This window comes from Rattus norvegicus, chromosome 20, assembly GCF_021556685.1.
Source record: "Rattus norvegicus strain SHRSP/BbbUtx chromosome 20, alternate assembly SHRSP_T2T, whole genome shotgun sequence".
In the NCBI taxonomy this organism is placed as follows: Eukaryota; Metazoa; Chordata; class Mammalia; order Rodentia; family Muridae; genus Rattus; species Rattus norvegicus.
The window spans coordinates 4,487,964-4,506,503 of NC_141553.1; the positions used below are offsets into that span (position 1 = coordinate 4,487,964).

General features: G+C 53.8%; 1 protein-coding gene and 1 pseudogene across 1 annotated transcript; both read right to left on the reverse strand.

Annotated features, from left to right (window-relative positions):
* Positions 1 to 671: 671 nt before the first annotated feature.
* On the reverse strand, positions 672 to 15,830 carry Abhd16a (abhydrolase domain containing 16A, phospholipase). Its single transcript, NM_212531.2, is given in 20 exon segments — positions 672 to 939; positions 1,078 to 1,124; positions 1,206 to 1,304; positions 1,381 to 1,457; positions 1,567 to 1,629; positions 1,714 to 1,770; positions 2,535 to 2,598; positions 2,782 to 2,886; positions 3,035 to 3,158; positions 3,414 to 3,463; positions 3,663 to 3,726; positions 5,238 to 5,339; positions 5,428 to 5,542; positions 8,385 to 8,507; positions 8,605 to 8,678; positions 10,307 to 10,392; positions 13,474 to 13,560; positions 14,006 to 14,072; positions 14,678 to 14,734; positions 15,607 to 15,830. Coding segments are annotated over 20 exon segments (1,677 nt in total). The 5' UTR covers positions 15,739 to 15,830; the 3' UTR covers positions 672 to 855.
* Positions 17,217 to 17,672, reverse strand: Rps25-ps2 (ribosomal protein S25, pseudogene 2; annotated as a pseudogene).

Genomic DNA, 18,540 nt, shown 5'->3' on the forward strand with positions numbered 1-18,540 from the left:
CCGCCCTCCTCCTCTTTAAGATCCCGCCTCCCGCCTGCTGAGCTGCTGGGCTGACAGACACCCTGCCTCTGCCCCTTGGTTAGAGGGTCACACATGGGGGTCAGAGGCCACACAGAAACCAGAGGCTGTGGCCAGCACAAAGCACTGTCTTTGTTCAGAACAGTGGCCCAGGCAGTGGAGCTGGGGTAATTTCACCTGACGAGAAGCTTCCAGGGAAGGAAGGAGGCCAGCCGGTCATTCCACCCCACAGGTCAGAGTATGTGTTGCTGAGGATCTGATTTCCTCAGGCTCAGTGCTGGGAGGACAGGAGCGCTTGGTGCCTGGCCTGGTCCCCACTGGCCCCGTTTGCTGACTTGTAAACAGGTTATACGGTTATATGCTGAGGAAGGAAAACTGTCACAGGGTACGGTTGTAAACGAGGGGCATCCCGAGCCACCTCCCAGGCAGCCGCAGGAAGGCCGCAGAGAGAGCCGCGGGTGCTGGCTGTGTGTGAGCACTGGCACAGCACAGAAAGGGGTCTGGGGGGACTGCAGACCCAGTGGGCCATGGCTGAGGCACAGATTAAGCTGCCCTGAGTAGGGTTTCCCAAGCCTCATCCTCTGGAGCTTTTGCTCTTCCTACCCTAGCCACCAGCTGTCTGGACATGTGGAACATCTGACAGTGCGACAGAGTAGAAAAAATACCTTTTTATTAACATTAGGAGTAAATCACTCATTCAGTGCAGGTGTGTATGGGGAGCTGAGAGCTTCCATGTAGATGAGGGAACGTGCAGGAGGACGGTGGCCGGAGGGGAGTCACAAAGTAGCCCCTCGTGTCTCCCCCCATCTTGTCCTTCCAGAGGAGTCTATGTGGTGCCTAGAGGCACCAGGGCATCTGGAAGTGCTGGGCTGGGAGTGGAGTGCAGTGTGTGGCCTCAAAGTTGTGCAGATGCTTCCGAGCCTGAGGAGAAAAGGCCGGGGAGGTAAGTGCAGGGCAGCGTCCCATGGACCCCACCCATCCACCCACCCCCGGATCCCTGACGAGCTCCGTGTATGCCTCTCCATGCAGGCCCTTCCCCTCACCAGCTCCTGAGCTCACCAGAAACAGCGCCAGTTGCCTCCGTCCATCTACACTCATGTCTTCCCCTGTGGAGAAAAGACGCTCAAGTCCCCATCTGGGACGTTCCTTCCCCTCTTCACAGCCCTCCACATCCAGCCCGTCCTTACCCACACTCCAGGGGAAATCAGGCCCATGCTCTGCCTGGTAGGAGCGAAGCACAGACACACACCAGTCCTCATCCACCTCCCAGCGACTATAAATGGAGGCTGGTGGGACAAAGGGAGTGTCCATCAGCAGGCTGTCCTTGCCAGGCCCCTGCCCACCAGCCTCTAGATACCTCACCTTCCTCTAGCTGGGAGGAGGCCTCCAGCCACTGCCTCACAGCTCTGAGCCCCTCCTCTGTCATCACTCGAGGGTACCTGGGGGGGGAGCACAGGGTGAGACAGAATAGAACCAATTCACACCCAGCCCCCATCTAGCCCTTCCCCCATGGTGTGGGCACCAAGCTGTGTCTCCCACAGAGCTCACCGGAACTGCAGGAGCTTCAGCAGGAGGTCATTGCCTCTGTTGGACATGATGTCCTCAGGAACCCTGGGGGCGACAAGAGTTAACCCTGGTTGGGGAAGCTGGGTCCACGGTGGACAAGGTGAGAGAAGGCAGAGCCTGGGCACTCACGTGGTGGTGATGATCTCATCCTTGGTTCTCCGGACCAGCAGCACAGGGCCCTGGAACCTTCAGAACAGAGCAGCAGGGAGGGAGAGCTCAGAGAGCCAGGCCACAGCTGAGGCAGGAGTAACGGGTTTAAGAAGGGCACAGGCTCAGTCCAGCCTGGTAGACAGGCTTAACCCTTCATTGCCAGGTCATCAGTGCGTAAATTTGGGGTCTCAAAGACCTGGGAAGGCTTGGGCAGCCAGGGTAGTGGCAGGGTCACTCGCTGACACTTCTCCCCTCAGCACACCGGAGCACCCCGGGGGCTGCGGCCACCTCCCCTGCGGCCACCTCCCCTGAGGCCACCTCCCCTGAGGCCACCTCCCCTGAGGCCACCTCCCCTGAGGCCACCTCCCCTGCGGCGGCCACCTCCCCTGCGGCCACCTCCCCTGCGGCCACCTCCCCTGAGTGAGGCCACCTCCCCTGCGGCCACCTCCCCTGCGGCCACCTCCCCTGCGGCGGCCACCTCCCCTGAGTGAGGCCACCTCCCCTGCGGCCACCTCCCCTGAGTGAGGCCACCTCCCCTGCGGCCACCTCCCCTGCGGCGGCCACCTCCCCTGCGGCCACCTCCCGAGGCCACCTCCCCTGAGTGAGGCCACCTCCCCTGCGGCCACCTCCCCTGCGGAGGCCACCTCCCCTGCGGCGGCCACCTCCCCTGCGGAGGCCACCTCCCCTGCGGCGGCCACCTCCCCTGAGGCCACCTCCCCTGCGGCGGCCACCTCCCCTGAGTGCGGCCACCTCCCCTGCGGCCACCTCCCCTGCGGCCACCTCCCCTGCGGCCACCTCACCTGCACAGCTGCTCCGCGTTGTTGAGGTTGAGGTGCTGCCTCACTGTCCTGGTCACCAGGGCTCCTAGACACCATGGGGACAGCATGAAGGACAGAGATTTTGCCTAACATAAAGGTCCCCACTGGGCAGGGAAGCCCGCCTCTCGGCAGTGGGGCGGCCTATCCCCACCCACATACCCGCAGCACCCAGTCAGAAGAGCTGTGCTGCCACCCTCCCGGGAAGGGCCAGCTTGGGAGCCGCACTCACGCCAGCTATCCGGCATGACCTTCAAGGCCAAGGGCACCAAGTCGTCGAAGGAGGCGTCCAGGATAACAGCACTAATGTCTGGGTAGGACATGGCTGCCCACGTGGCTAGGAGCAGAACAAGAATAGGATTGGGTCCCTTCACGTAGGACTTACCCACTTCCTACCTCTCTCAGTCTCCATCCACCCCCTCCATGGGAGCCCCCATGCCTGTGCTCATATCTACTGGGCAGGGATGAGCAGGGGAGGCAGGTACCAGTGAAGCCTCCAATGGACCAGGCGTAGATGACAATGTCCTGGGGCTGGAAGCCCAGGCGGTGGATGGCAAACTGAACCACCACATCCATGGCATTGGCCTCATTCTGTGGGAATGGTACCCCCTGCAGGAAGACGGGCAGAAGGAGGGGGGTCAGCCAGAAGACAGCTCACCCTGTAACACACAGAGGTCATGTGACCCATTATGTCCCTGACTGCTGTGGGAGGAGGGACTGCAGCTCCCCAGCACCCAGGTCACAGGCATGTGGAAGGCCCTGCAGAAACGGGCACCAGTTTCCTCCTTCCCACGGCTGACCAGAGGAAGATGCACAAGATTCTGGAAAAGGACAGATCTTCGATTGGGGGAGGGGGGGTCTCACCGTGCTCCCAGCAAAGCCTGGATGATTCCAGCCCAGGACAGAATATCCAGCTGCAACACAGGGAGAGGAGGGAGTCATGTGACTGTGTGGTGGGACAGGATGCTTAAGCCCAGGCAAGGGATGTATGGTTATGAGGGTGGGGGTGGATGTTCCCTCAGAAGTGAGGAGGTCGGGCCTGGGGAGGTCATGTTGTGGAGGACACAGTCAGGTCCAAAGGATAGAGGTAAGAGGTGTGACCCACACACCTACCTTCTAGGGGTGTGGAGACACAGCCCACTTCGTAGAATCCCGCATTCCCCTCACAGCAGATCACCTGGGGAGCAAACAGGAGGAGGACTGGGAGGGTGTTGGGGTGCAGCAGTCTGTACAACACAGGGCAGAGGGACTGCAGGTGCTGCGCCGCAGGGCCTCAGGAGACCCACCCGCACAGTGACCGATTTCCCTGGACTGCTACTGGGAGGCCTCTAATAGGACGGGATGAAGGGGCTCGGGGACAGCGCGGTGGAACCGAGGGCCCATGTTCATGGGCCTGTGACCCTCCTAGGTGCACACTTGTCTTACCCCGCTCTCTATGGTGGTCAAGCTGAAGCTGGGGATGGTGGCAGACGGCAGAGCCAGCACCAGAACCCATCCCCAGCTGCCTGTGCAGTGCTTCCAGGCCAGGGCCGCCGTAAGGGCTACTCGCTCAGCCGCAGCGCTGTCACTCAGCTGTGAGCAGCGAGGTCACTCTGCAGAGTGCACAGACCCACAGGCTGGTCTTGCACGTGTCAAATGTTATTTGTTTTCTTGAGGCAGTGTCTCACTAGGTAGGTTGGGTGGCCTGGAACCCAGACTCCTGCCTCGACCTCCTGCATCTACTCTTTGTTATGGTAGGACAGGGCCCTGTTTATCCCCGTCAGGCCTTGAACTCAGTGTATCAGAGCCTTCTGCCTCTGCCTCCCCAGCCCTAGGGTCAGGGTGTGCACCATGCCTGGCTTTGTGTGTGAGTCCCAAACACTAGGCAGCTCTCTACAGCCCTACTCAAATGACCACTCCCTTCCCCCCACTTTGGTGCTGGTAATGAACTCCTGTTGGGGTGCACACACCACGGTGACTTCTCCAGTCTGCTATGATGTTCTCATCTTTAAACTTTTTGTTTTGAGACATGGGCTGACTGCAAACTCACCACATAGCCAAGACTTTAAACTCTGTGTGTATGCATGAATGCGCTGTGTGTGCACACTCCAGTAGGCACCATGTGGTTGTGTATGCACATATGCCTGATCCACAGCACGTGAGTGGAGGGGAGAAGGAAACGCCAGTCACCCCCTGCCTCCAACTTCAAGGCAGGGTCTCTGTTGTGTGTGCTGTGCTGCATCTGCTAAGCTGGCAGAGAGGGCCCAAGGGTTCCCCTGCCCCTCCCACAGAGAGCTGGGACTACAACGTAATCACCATGACCGGCTTTACACAGCTTCTGAAGATCAGAACTCAGGTCCTCTCGCTCGCATGGGGAATACCGTACCCATCTACCCAGCCCTGGCCTTGAACTTCTGATCCTCTTCTCTCTATACCTGGGTGCTGGGATTACAGACCCATAATCCAGTTCTCCGTGTACACAGGGCTGGGGGTGAAACCCAGGGCTTCACACACGCTAAAGCAAGTCCTCTGCCAACTGAGCTCCGTCCCCACCACCTACTTCCCGCTCAGGCTTCCCATGAGGTCCTTGGGTGGAGCTGGAGAAGACATTATTTTTAACTGTGGGTTCCACAGGAAACCTGTAGCACTGGGGCCCCCAGAATCTCTACTGCTGCCTACCACCCCCTTTGGCTCCCTGCCCCTTCTCACCAGCTTCTGCCCCTGGGGCTCAGCAGTCCCCCGCCGGTCCACAAACATGGTGTCAATCTCATTGCCGTCACAGGCGAGCAGTTTTGCACGGCGCCCATTACACTGAGCAAGAGATGCAAAGACCTGGTCACGAGGGGCAGGAGGCCACATCCCTCAGAGGATGGGGCTAGCAGCAGGCAGGGGGCCTCACCTCTTCCACCAGTCGGGCCTGGCCCTGTAGCAGCACAGGCATGAGGGCCTTCTGGAGCAGGTACACGGAGCCTGGGTACAGCATCCGGCGCCCCAAGGTGTGTGCCACCAGATAGCTGTGGGGAACGTGGGTTAGTAAACCCCAATCCCAGCAGGGCCCAGGGGTTCATCTCCACTCTTGCATTACACGCTCAGTGAGCAAGGTGAGCCTGGTGTCCCCTCAGCTTTGCTACAACTCTAACTATAGATGTCCACTTTAGGAATGGGGTCATGGCTGAGTGGCAGAGTGCTTGTCTAGCATGTGTAAGCCCCTAGGTTTGAGCCCCAGCACTATAAAAACAAACCAACACCATTTTCTATTGTACAATACAATTAAACAGATCCTCCTAGACTTACACAGGGTCATGACCTGAAAAACCCATCAATAAGGTGGAAATAACAGGACGCAAATGCACTTGGCCCCATAACCTACCAAGCACAACAGTGGAGCTGCTACAGGGAAGAGCCTCCTGCCGATGGGACGTGGCTCACAACCCCTGCCAGGCACCGGGGACATCTGCCCATCCCATCGCCAGGCCAGGGAGAGAACCCGAAACTCAAACTACAGCAGAGCTGGGCCTGCCTGGCATAATTCTGAGAGTTTATGAGATAATGTCTAGTAACAATAAATAAATACAGCTGTTAAATATCATTCTGTTCATGCATAAAAATCAACTTATTAAAAGTTCTCAAGGGTCAACAAGAGGGCTTGCATTTGCTTCCAGGCCTGACAACTTGAGGACATTCAGTCCTCAGGTTCTGCATGGTAAAAGGAGGGACCCTCCAAGTGGGCCATGGCATGAGTACTCTACGCATACAAATAAAACGTAAAAGTCTAAGTCCTCATACAGGACCAGGTAGAGCATCTGTCTAGTGTGCACAAAACTCTGGGTCCTATCCCCAGCACCACTAAAAACAAAACGGTTTGTAAATTACTAAAGTGATGGCCAGACCAATAGAGCTCGGCATGAGAGCACACACCTAATACTCTTAGCTCGTGGGCGGATCAGGAGCTCAGGGCCAGCCTTAGCTACACCATGCGGTCAAGGCTAGCCTGGACTGCATGAGGACATCTCTCAAAACATAAAACTTAGCAACAGGTCAAGATCTGCTGGGGTTGGTCTTGTGTGCTGTGTCCCAAGATCAGGCTGCAGTGTAGACCTGGGCACTACACTGTGCTGTGAAACAATCTCTGGATAATAAAAGGTGATGGGGCAGGAGAGAGAACGACAGGGCCTCAGACAGGGACCATGAGGACAGAGGAGCAGCGGAGAGGTTGCTATGAGCTCATGGGCAAGAGAAGCTGGTCCTGAGGATACACATGGAACAGAATAAGCAGAGGCAAGGAGTGGGGCGTTGATGTGGTCAGTAATAGCCTTGCCAGGTTCTAATACCTCAGAACCTGCCCAGTCGAGGCTCACACTTTGTTAATAAAAACACCAGGTTTCTGTGTCTTCTATTTGGGACCAAGACAGCAAAGAGTAGAGTAAAACAAGAAACCCACCCATAAAAATACTTTACTATAAAGATCTGTAGCCTGGGGGCTGGAGAGATGGCTCGGAGGTTAAGAGCACTGACTGCTCTTCCAAAGGTCCTGAGTTCAAATCCCAGCAACCCCACAGTGGCTCACAACCATCTGTAATGAGATCTGATGCCCTCTTCTGGTGTGTCTGAAGACAGCTACAGTGTACTTACATATAATAAATAAATCTTAAAAAAAAAAAAGAAATCTGTAGCCTGAAAGACACCAGACTGGGTCACACTCTTGTCAGGGCAGAGACCCGGCTGTTTGTTCACAGTGACGGTGCCTACTACGTAAGAGCTGTCCACGGAGCTCCACACACTGAGTGTGTGAACTCACAGACAGGTTAGATGGGGCAGGCACTGCTGTGGAACAACTGCTAGCCACTAGGATGTGTTACGGCAGCTCACGGCACCTCCCTGCCAGCACGCCCTCAGAAACCTCGTTTGCTTTCCCTTCGGACCAATCCAGCATGTCAACAGCCACAGGTCAAATCCTTGGTGCTCCAGAACCTGCTGCTTGCCCCAATCGCTACAGTGTCAGGTGAGTGGGTGTGAGACTATGGCTGTCTGACACCATCAGGACCCACAACTGAGTTTGCTGGCTGGAGGGCAGGGCAGGTAAAAACCAAAAAACCAAACCCCCAGCAGCTGTGGTGATTTGAATAGGAATGACCCCCACAGGGAGGGGCACCATTAGGAGGTGTAGCTGTTGGAGGACTACATCACTGGGGGTGAGCTTTAGGTCTGATATGCTCAAGCTATGCCCAGTGTGACTCACAGTGGCCTCTGCCGCCTGTGGATTAAGATGTAGAACTCTCAGCTCCTTCTCCAGCACCATGCCTGCCTGGATGCCACCATGGTTCCCACCACAGTGATAAGGAACTGCACCTCTGAACCTGTACACCAGCCCCAATTAAACGCTATCCTTTGTAGGAGTTGCTGTGGTCATGGCGTCTATTCACAGCAGTGAAACCCTAAGACAAAGCCATTCCCAGTGCTACCAGTTCATCTCCACAATCCCAGTGAGGCACAGTAGGGGCCGAGGTGGGATATCAAGGAGCAGAGGGACAATGACAATTCCACACAGCCATGAGTGCAGGACTAGAACCTGTGCAGTAACGGCAAGGGGCCGTCTCTCCACTGCAGACCTCTGCTCCCTTTAGAGGCTGAGAGGTTTGCATCAGCCGCCCACTGGCACTTGGGCTCTCCATGTACTCCCCTGAGGCCTGGGCCTCGCAGAGCCTTCCCCACAGGGGACACACGGAGCAAACAGCACTAGGCCCCATAAGGGACAGCTACTCTGCTTCCAAGACCGCATCCAGGGCCTTGACTTATGTCCCCTCACCCCAGCTGGCCTCCCACACCCCAGCTGGCCCCCCTCACCCCAGCTCCTACCTGGTGATTTGACAGGGCAGCTTCTTGACTCTGTTAAGAAACGTGTCTGCTGTTCCCCGGTGCAGAGGCTCTGGGCGAAGCAGGGCCACACCCCTGCGGGAAGGGCCACCTCGGGACCCCTTCCTGAGGGGAAGGAAAACAGTCAGGAGCAGTAGGCCTGGGACTCAGAGGGGGAGGATGATGCTGAGGAAGGGGAAAAGAGAAGTAACTTGGGCCTTACCGGCTGCTGGGCTCCTCCCAGTGGAAGTCGACGGGCCAGCTCCTGAAGTCAAAGTTATAGTTGGCCAGCTGTCTCTGTGGACAGAGAGGACAAACGAACAGAGACCTGAGAGCTGAGGGGAGGCCCAGCCACCTACCCTCAACACCTTCCCTATGCAGGATGCCCCCACATCACAGTGCGACCCAGTGGAGGCCAGCGCCCTCTCACCTCTAAATGGAAAAGGTCTCCTCTGACCACAATATGGGGACAAGGCAGCTGCACCCACCACTAGCTCGTCTACCCCTCTCCAAAGCTCCTAACCCCGCTGTCCTGAGAATCTAAAGCCGGGGCAGGGGCTTGAACAGCACGCACAACGCCCCAGCTTCAGTTCCCAACACCACCAAGAAAACCTTAAAAAGTCAGGCTTAGCAGCATATGCTACCAATCCCACCATTCAGAAGCAGAGGCAGGACTGCAAATTGGGACCAGCCTGGGATACACAGTGAAATTTAAGGCTAGCCTGGGATATGGAGTGAGATCCTGTTTCCAGGACAGGTTGTGGTAACATATACTGTGATCTCACCCAGGAGGCAAGAGGATCTCCAGAAATAATACCAGGTAAGCTTGGGCCACACAGCATGACCATGTCTTGGAAAACAGAAAAACGAAACTAAACTGATGGTCCTCCCACGACTGAGAGGTAGGCGTTCATGCCCACAGTAGGCTCTTTTCCCCTCTTACAGCCCCATGCACATCGCCAACTCCCCCCGCCCATCACAACATCCCGGCCTAGGGCTACCTCGTGCCTGTGTCTCCATGTTGCACTGAGCCACATGGTGTGGGCAGTAGGGCTTCATAATCCTGTCCTCCCCCACACCCAGAGCTCCAAGGTCTCTATTTTGAGGATTATTTATTTTTTGCCACAGAAATGTTTTTGACATTTTCAGAAATAACTTGCCTAAGAAAGAGCAACAGGGAAAAAAACAACCCAAACTAGAATTGAACAGAAAGACACGCTTCAGTCAGGCTCGCCTACAGCCTATGTTCAGGTCGGCCCTTGGTCACTTCCTCACTCTGAGGCAGTCACTTAGCCTCCCTCTTCCTCTTTCCACAGATGTAAAGTTGGGGTTCATTACGCCGCCTCAGTGGATGTGAGAGGGCTAGAAAGGGTGTGCAGCCCACAGAGGGTGTGCAGCCTGGTGCTCCCCAGAGTGTAATGAATGACAAAGTCCTGTAAATGGTTGACAGGGCAGCACGACCACGGACCACGACCACGACCACGGTGGGGCCACGGCGACCACGAATGTTTGGTTCCCCTCACACCAGGAAGGAGCTCTATGAGGCCTCACGGCCCCATTTCAAAGATGACACTCTCCAGTAGCAGCAGGCCTGGCACTGCTTAAAGGACACTGTGCCTTGCTGGCACCTCAGGTGCTGTACACAGGAGGGGGTGCGCCTGCCCACCTTGTTCTAAACAAAGCCAGTGGGGTGTCAGAGGCGGGCAGAGAAGCGAGGGCAGAGCATCTCTTCTCAAGGCTGCAGACGCTTCTGTGTTTGTGTAATTCTTGAGCACGGCAGTGGAAGAGGAGGAGTGTTCTAGCCAAGTGTCCATTAGAAGGGTCACTTAGAAAGGGCATGGCAGTGTGCAGGAGAAGACACAGATAGGCCGAGCCTGGAGCCCTGGGCAGCCGGACTCACACGGGCCCTCTCTGGAACTTCTCACCTTGTTTTCCGCAGACTGGTTCCTATGTGTGGCTTCCAAGATGGTGATGAACTGTCGGTACTGGGGGTTGGTCCAGCGGCCGATGCCTGGAGAGACGACAGAAAACCATCAGGTGAACTGGGGAGCCAGATGCCCTTTTTTTTTTTTTTTTTTTTTAGTTCTTTTTTTCGGAGCTGGGGACCGAACCCAGGGCCTTGCGCTTCCTAGGCAAGCGCTCTACTACTGAGCTAAATCCCCAACCCCGAGCCAGATGCCTCTTATGTGGGAAACAGAACTTCTCTTTCCTACACATAGCGACTGGCTGCTGGAGTCTTTTCTTGAGGTTCAAGTTTATTGTTTTAATTAGCATTATTGTTATTATTATTACATTGTGTGTGTGTGTCTGAGTATGTGCATGTGAGTATGTGTGTGTATGTGTCTGAGTGTATGTATGTGTGAGTGTGAGTGTATGTGTGAGTGTATGTATGTGAGCGTGTGTGTATGTATGTGTGTGTCTGAGTGTGTGTATATATGTGAGTGTGTATGTGTATATATGTGTTTGTTTGTGTTTGTGTGTGTGTGTGAGAGTTTGAGTGTGCGCATACAAGTGCCACAGCAGGAATGTGCAGATCAGGGGACAACTTCAAGAGTCAATTCTCTATTCCCACTGTGGGATCTTGGAGGGATCGAACTGAGTCACCAGGCTTGTGCAAGAAGGCATCTCACCAGCCCTCCCTTTGGTTGTTTGCTTTGGTTTTGCTGTGCTGTTGTTCTTGTCTGAAACTTGGTCTGCGCTATGACTCTAGCTGGCCTGGAGCTCATTAAGTCATAAAGTCTGGCTCAAGGGTCACCTGCTTTAACCTCCTGCGTCCAGAGATTCCAGGCATGCACACTACGCCACGCCCGACACTGCTTCCGCTTATTTCTGTTTTGTCGATGAAACAGGGTTTTACTCTGTGCCCCAGGATAGCCTGCAATTCATCAGGTAGGCTAGGATGGCCCACAACTCTCAGCAACTCTCCCACCTCAGCCTCCTAAGGGCTGGGGGGCCTGGCAGTTTCTCTCTCTGTAAACCAGCCAGCCTCTTCTCTTGCAGACCATGTCCCCACATGTTAAAACCGTCCACAACCTTACTACTCCCCTGCTAACAGAGGGCTTCCTTCCTGTCCACTTCAGGCGCTCCAGATCTGGCTTTCTGCATGCTCCTAACCCTGGCCTTGGTGCTGACCCTGGCATCAGGACTGATCCCTGCCAAAGTGTAAATGTGGCAGGGTGTGGTAGGGGCACCTACAGTCCTGTTACCCACAGACAATGGACAGTGAAAAACACAAATCAGGAGTTGTCCAGACGGCTCTTGAGGAGGACACAGGTTCAGTTCCTAGTGCCTACACCCGTTGGCTCACAAATGCCAACAACTCAATTTCCAGGCTGTATGACTTCCAGGGCCTCTGAGGCAATCTACACACGATACACATAAGCAGATTCAGGGACACCCCCTCCCCCCCACTAATAAAAAAAAATGAAACTGGCTGTCTCCTGTAACCAGGCAAGACTGCCAACAGAGAGATTGGCAGACCGACCAGCCAGAAAACCTTTGACCTACAATTTGTCCCGCCTACAAGATATGCAGGCATAAAGACAGAGCAGTAATTAAGGGAAAGGTCAACCAGTGACAGGTTCAACTTGAGACCCAAACCGTGAGGGGGAGCCACCCCTGACACTGCTAATGAGATTCTGCCATGCCTGCAGAGCCCAGCATAACTGTCACCAGAGAGGCTCCACCCAGCAACTGATGCAAACAGATGTAGACCCACAGCTACATAATATGTGGAGCTCGGGAATCCTATTGAAGAGGGGAGGAAGGACTGATGGAGCCATAAGAAAACCTGCAGAATCAACTACCCTGGGCCCACAGGGCTCACAGAGGCTGAACTGCCCACCAGAGAGCATGCGCAGGACAGGCCTAGGCCCTCTGCACATCACGTTACGGTTGTGCAGCTGGGGCTTCCCCTGAGACTCCTACAGTGGGAGCAGGGGCTGCCTCTGACTACACTGCCCACCGTCAGACCCCTTCCCCCTAACTAGGCTGCCCTATCTAGCCTCATAGGAGAAGATGCTTCTAGCCTTACTGCAACTTGATCTGCCAAGGTTGGCAGATATCCCTGGGAGACCTCTCTCTCCTAACAAGAACGGGAGGTGGAGTGGATGGGGAGGGGAGGGGGGAGGAACATACTGGAAGGAGAAGAGGGAGCGGAGAGTGTAGTCAGGATATAAAGTTAAAATATAAAAAAAGAGGCTGGAGGGGCTAGAGAAATGGCTCAGTTGTTAAGAGCACTGACTGCTCTTCCAGAGGTCCTGAGTTCAAATCCCAGCAAACACATGGTGGCTCACAACCATCTGTAATGAGATCTGATGCCCTCTTCTGGTGTGTCTGAAGACAGCTACAGTGTACTTATATATAATCAATAAATAAAATATTTAATAAAAAAAAAAAGAGGCTGGAGAGATGGCTCAGCGGTTAAGAGCACTGACTCCTCTTCCAGAGGTCCTGAGTTCAATTCCCAGCAACCACATGGTGGCTCATGACCATCTGTAATGGGATCCAATGCCCTCTTCTGGTGTGTCTGAAGACAGCTACACTGTACTCATAGATAATAAACAAATCTTTTAAAAATGTTTTAAAAAAATATAAAAAAAGAACAGAGCCACCTCCCACCAGGGGTGTCCACTAGCTTTTGAGAGAACCACACTCCTGTCTTCTGGGTCTTACCACACACATACACATCTGTTTTGACCTTCACTTATACACTCATTCACTTACTGAGACGGAGTCCCAGGCTCAGGTGCTTCCTCCCTCACTCTTACCCAAGAGCTGGGAGAGAGGACACACACTCTTGTTTCTTCTGAGCCTTCTCTAAGTGCAAACTGGATGTCTTCCGCCCAACATGCACCTGAGATCTGAGACTGTGGTTACACTGTGTGACGTCTTTGTGCTGCCGTCTCAGCTGACATTAGGTGCCGTGTGCCGTATTGTTTGTGTATGTTGCTTATGCTCACAAGCATGGAGGACGTAAGGCGCCCGAGAGTGTTCTGTTACTCCCTATGGGGCCAGCCCCAAACTATGTCTGCCAAAAGTGTGTAATGTTTATCCAGTCACAGATACAAAACACTGGCTCCTCTCCACCTACCTCGGAGGCAGGCCACCCCTGCCAGGAGTACCAGCAAGGTCCCGGCATAGTGAGAAAACGGCACCACTTTGGACAAACTCAAGTAACCTGTGAGGGAAGGGGGACAGTTAGGAGATGCTCTCACCGAACCTCTGGGCGGTTCTCCCCAGCTTGCCTACAAACTCGACCCCATACCCCGTCTTTGGGTTAGCCATTCTATCAGAGCAGCGGATCTCAACCTGTGCGTTGGGAACCCTTTGGCAAACTTCTACCTCCAAAAAAGTATTTACATTATGATTCGTAACAGTGGCCAAAATCACACCGTCAAGTATCGACTGAATAATTTGGTGGTGGGGGGTGGGTCACCAGGACACAAGGAACTGTGTTAAAGGGTCGTGGTGCTGGGCAGGTTGAGAACCGCTAGCTTAGAGGGAAGAGACTCCTGGGAGAAGAGAGAAGTCAAACATGCCATTCTCACAGGATCCCCCTTCTCTTCGGGGAGTGGACTTGCTGGCCAGTGGCCGACCCCCCACACCTTTGAAAGCACACTGACCTTTCCTGTACAGGTAGAAGAAGGCGAAGGGAGAGGAGTAATAAGAGATGGACCAGAAGACTGAGGCCTGCAGCAGAGACAGAGACAGGCAATCAATCCGCCTGTGCGCACCACTGTTCTGCCCTTTCCAGGCCTGGGCTCTGACACCATGCACACAGTAGGGACACAGACATTTGTCGCCACATAGCGTGTCAGAGTACAGTCATGGAGGCTGACACAATTCCAGCCTCTCTACTCAAGTTAATCAAGCCTTCACAGTTGGCCCCACTCAAGAGAGTCCTCGGCTTTGTCCCCAAGAGATGGGAAAACATCGCCATAGGAACTCTGCCAGGGAGAACAGCTGTCTCTGCAGACAAAGAGGTCAGTTGCCAAGGAGGACAGGTCACTGGGGACTGCAGGGCTCAGAGACCCACAGACGGTCCCAAGGGTAAATGTGTTATCCTCAGGGCTCAAACTGCTCGGAAAAAGCGTGTGGTACCTGAGGGAGGCGTGTGGTCTTCTAAGGGAGAATGCCAACCGTATGGACTTAGGATACACAGGTCATCTGTGCAAGTTCTGCTGTACAGAGCCCAGAATACCCTTACCTTCTGGGTGCTGCCTTCTCCAGGGCTGGAGAGGACTAAGGTGGAGGCAGCGATTGGGTTTGACTGGCGGATGCTGGAGCTGACTTACCAGTGCCAGGATGCTGTCGGCATGTTTCTCCAAGGCCCGAGGCTGATAATACGAATCCTGCCAAAACAGATGGCCTGTGAAGGGCCTTGCCAGTTGACAGGCTCTTCCTCCCTTCCAGAAGTCCTAACGTGTGCCAGCTGGTACTAGCCTCTTTGGCCATTTCTCTTGGGGTACCCCTGCTTCTACTGACATTTCACCCCTGACCCTGACAAACAATCACAGAGTGTTAGGCTCGGAAGCAAAAGTGAAAGCAGCATTTGGAAAACTGGTCCTCCGCCCGCCCCCCAAAACCCGGATATAGATGTGATTATGTTAATATGGGGAGAGGAGTAAGAACGACAATGAGACTCAAGACAATTCTAGGAGGGAAGGAATAGCATTTGATGTAACTCGATTCCGGAAAGAATGTTTGGTTAAGTGTGCTAAACACAATTTGCAACCAATAAAAATAAAAATTTGGGTGTCAAACTACCACACTGAATGCAACACCCCGGTTTTCAGGTTAGGTTTGGGGGTACAAGGAGCACAAGAGGATACATGAGACGTTGAAGTCAGTTTTGAAACTGAAAAGTCAGGTTAAAGAGAAAGTCAACAGAGCCCTAGGGGTGAAATTGGGAGTAGGTGGGCAAAAGCTGTCAGTGCGCGCAAGGGACTCCAGACTCAACTGGGACCAGCTATGCGGGGGACACGGAGGTGGAAGAAGCAAGCGTGGTGGTGGGCGTGAGGAAGAGTTCCTCCAAAGCCCTAAGGAGAGGCGGCGGCCCAGCCCTGCGTGACTGGGAGGGAGCCGGGAAGCGCCCACAGGCGGACTCCGCGACCGCCGCTTAACAAGCGGGCTCCCCCGTTTCCCACAGTGGGCGCGCCGGGAGAGCGCAGCCCAGCGCGGTTTGGACCGTACCATGCTCTCAGCCAGGGGGAACTCAACTCACCCAGGAGCTGGACGAGGCGGCGGGGACGGCAGTGGGAGTCTCGGGGACGCTGGACGCGGCCCGGTCCGTGTCCCTCTCCCGGTAGATCTTGTAGAGCCGGGGGCCTAGGACGCAGCTCAGCAGCTTCGCCATAGCCCCGGCTCGGGCCGCTGTCCCTCGGCCTCAGGTCCCCGCCGGCCCCGCCCGTAGCCTCCTGGGCGCTGCGTGCGTGCGTGACGTCAGCACGTACCGGCTCTGCCCCGTGGCAGGGTCCGGCTTGACTTTTTCCCCGCGAGAGGAGTGTTCCGCACAGATGCACACTCCCCTGCGCTCCGCCACCGTCTGCAATTAGTCGGAGACGTTCTGAACGGCGAGAGTTCAAAAAAACATGAATGCCCCGGCGTGATTAAAAAATTTAAGCCCCCTATTCGTTAATGTCAGCATGTTCTGGGTGAGAGTAGGAGCGTTTGACAAGAACTTCAAGAAGACAGAGAGAGAGAGAGAGAGAGAGAGAGAGAGAGAGAGAGAGAGAGAGAGAGAGAGAGAGAGAGAGACAGAAGAGTGAGTCAGTCTAGGAATGTGGGAATGTGTCCATTAGAAGAAATATCAGGATTCTTCTGAAGAATCCTTTTTAAAAAAAGTTTTTGAAAGAAGTAATGTGCCCAGTGTAGTGCATGCCTTTAATCCCAGCACTCGGGCAGCGAGAGATGGGTGTGTTAACAGATGGGTCTCTTGAATTCCAGGCCACCCTCATCTATATGTGTAGTGCGTTCTAGGCCAGTCAGGGCTATATAGAGAAATCTCGGTCAAAGGGCTAGGGTTGGTGGCCGGAGGGATAGCTCAACGTTTAAGGGCACTGGCTGCTTTTTCAGAGGTACTGTGAACAATTCTCAGCAACCACGTGATGGCTAATGATCTGGTTCCCCACCTTGGACATAGAGATATACATGCAGATTGAGTACACATATACGTAAAAATAAACACATCTTTAAAATAAAGGGGGGGGGCAGTGCTGGAGAGATGGCTCAGTGGTAAAGAGCACTGATTGCTCTTCCAGAGGTCCTGAGTTCAACTCCCAGCAACCATATGGTAGCTCACAACCGTCTGTCATGAGATCCAGTGCCCTCTTCTGGTGTATCTAAAGACAGCTACAGTGTACTCATACATAAAATAAATTTTAAAAAATCTACTGTGTGTATATATATCACAGTTAAAAAAAATCAAAGTGCTAGGATTAAAGGCATCACCACCACACCAAGTCCTGCCTGTTCCCATATTTTAAAATTACATGTGTATGTATTCATATGTATACACAGCCTGCATGTCTGAGAGTTTCGGATTCATGCCATTGGCAGAGGAGATTTTAAGACAGCCTCGTAGTGATTCTGTCATGTGGTTGTTATAGGTCACCCCTATGCAGATCTACGATGAAAGGGATCAAGCTAGTAAGCAACACCCTTCCATGGTCCCTGTAGCTTCTTCTGCCTCCAGGTTTCTGACCTGCTTGAGTTACCATCTTGAGTTTACTGATGAACTGTGATATGGAGGTGTAAGCCCAATAAACCCTTTCCTCCCCAAGTTGCTTTGGTCATGGCGTTTCACCACAGCAACGTATCCTTTTTTTTTTTTTTTTGATTCAATAAAGTTTTGTTTTCCCAAATGCACAACTGATTGAACCTGTTTATGCATCTTCACCAGCAGCTGGGGCATCCCCGGACCCTTCGTGTTTCTGGTGTCAACTACTTGGGCTCTGTACTTTGAAGCCAGCCTCCTAAGTCCTTTACCAAGTAGCTCCTGAGGGGCTGCCCCAGCCTCGGACCCTCGAATCTCCATTCTCTCGGAGACCACATCTGGAGTCATACGCTGTAGTTGGGAATTTCCTTAAAAGAGCTTGTCATAAGTAGCTTTGTCAAACAGGACGAGGTTGTCCGGCTTGTCCCGAACTTTACCACTTCTTTGGTGGCCTTGCCACCAGATTTATTAACTGGATCTTTGTCTATTTTGACTTCCTGGATCTTTCTTCCTCTTTTTGTAGTCTTTGGGTGGCATGGTGAACTTCAGAGAGTAGTGTGGACCCCTGTGGCCTCACTAAGATGTCAGGGGGGAAAAGGTATTCACAGCAATATTAACCTGGACTTAGACACTTTATTATGGATCCCCCCCCAGCTGTTTGTTTGTTTGTTTTTCAAGGCAGAGTCTCACTATGTAGCCCTGGCCGTCCTGGAACTCACTATGTAGACCAGGCTGACCTCAAACTCACAGAGGTCTGCTTGCCTCTGCCTCATGAGTGCTCACCACCACACCCGCCTTAGTGATGAGACACCATTAACTTCGTCTTCCACATCACAGTCTATCACCGAGGGGAGTCAAGGTAGGAGCGCAGGTAAGGCAGGACCTGGAGGCCAGTGCAGGAACCGTGGAGGAGTTCTGCTTACTGGCTTGAGCAATCACTCAGTCTACTTTCGTATACCATTCAGACCGACTGCCCAGGGTGGCACCATCCACAGTGAGCTAAGCCCTCCTGCATCCTGGCCGATCCTGTGACAGCATTTTCTGGAATAAGATTCCAGGTTGGTTCTTCCCACCATGTCCTTCCATGAAAAGTTAACATTGAGAACTCGTCAGCCCATCGTATGTCGTGAAGGTCGGAGGACAATTTGGGGGGGGGGGGCTAGTTCTTTCCTCCCACCCTGTGGATCCTGAGGATTGAGCCCTGGTTGCTAAGCCATCTCGCCAGCCCAAAGAAAAATAGTGTAATGGCTGGGGGTATAACTCCGCGGCAAATAACTTGCTCTGTATTTGAAACAAGTAACTAGCTGTTTGTAATGATGCACGCCTGTTATCTCATACCTTGGGAGGCAGATGATCAGGAATTCAAGGTCATCTCTGGCTACACAGTGGGTTTGAAGCCAACCTGGACAGCTTGAAACTCCAACTTGAAAACCCATCTCAAAA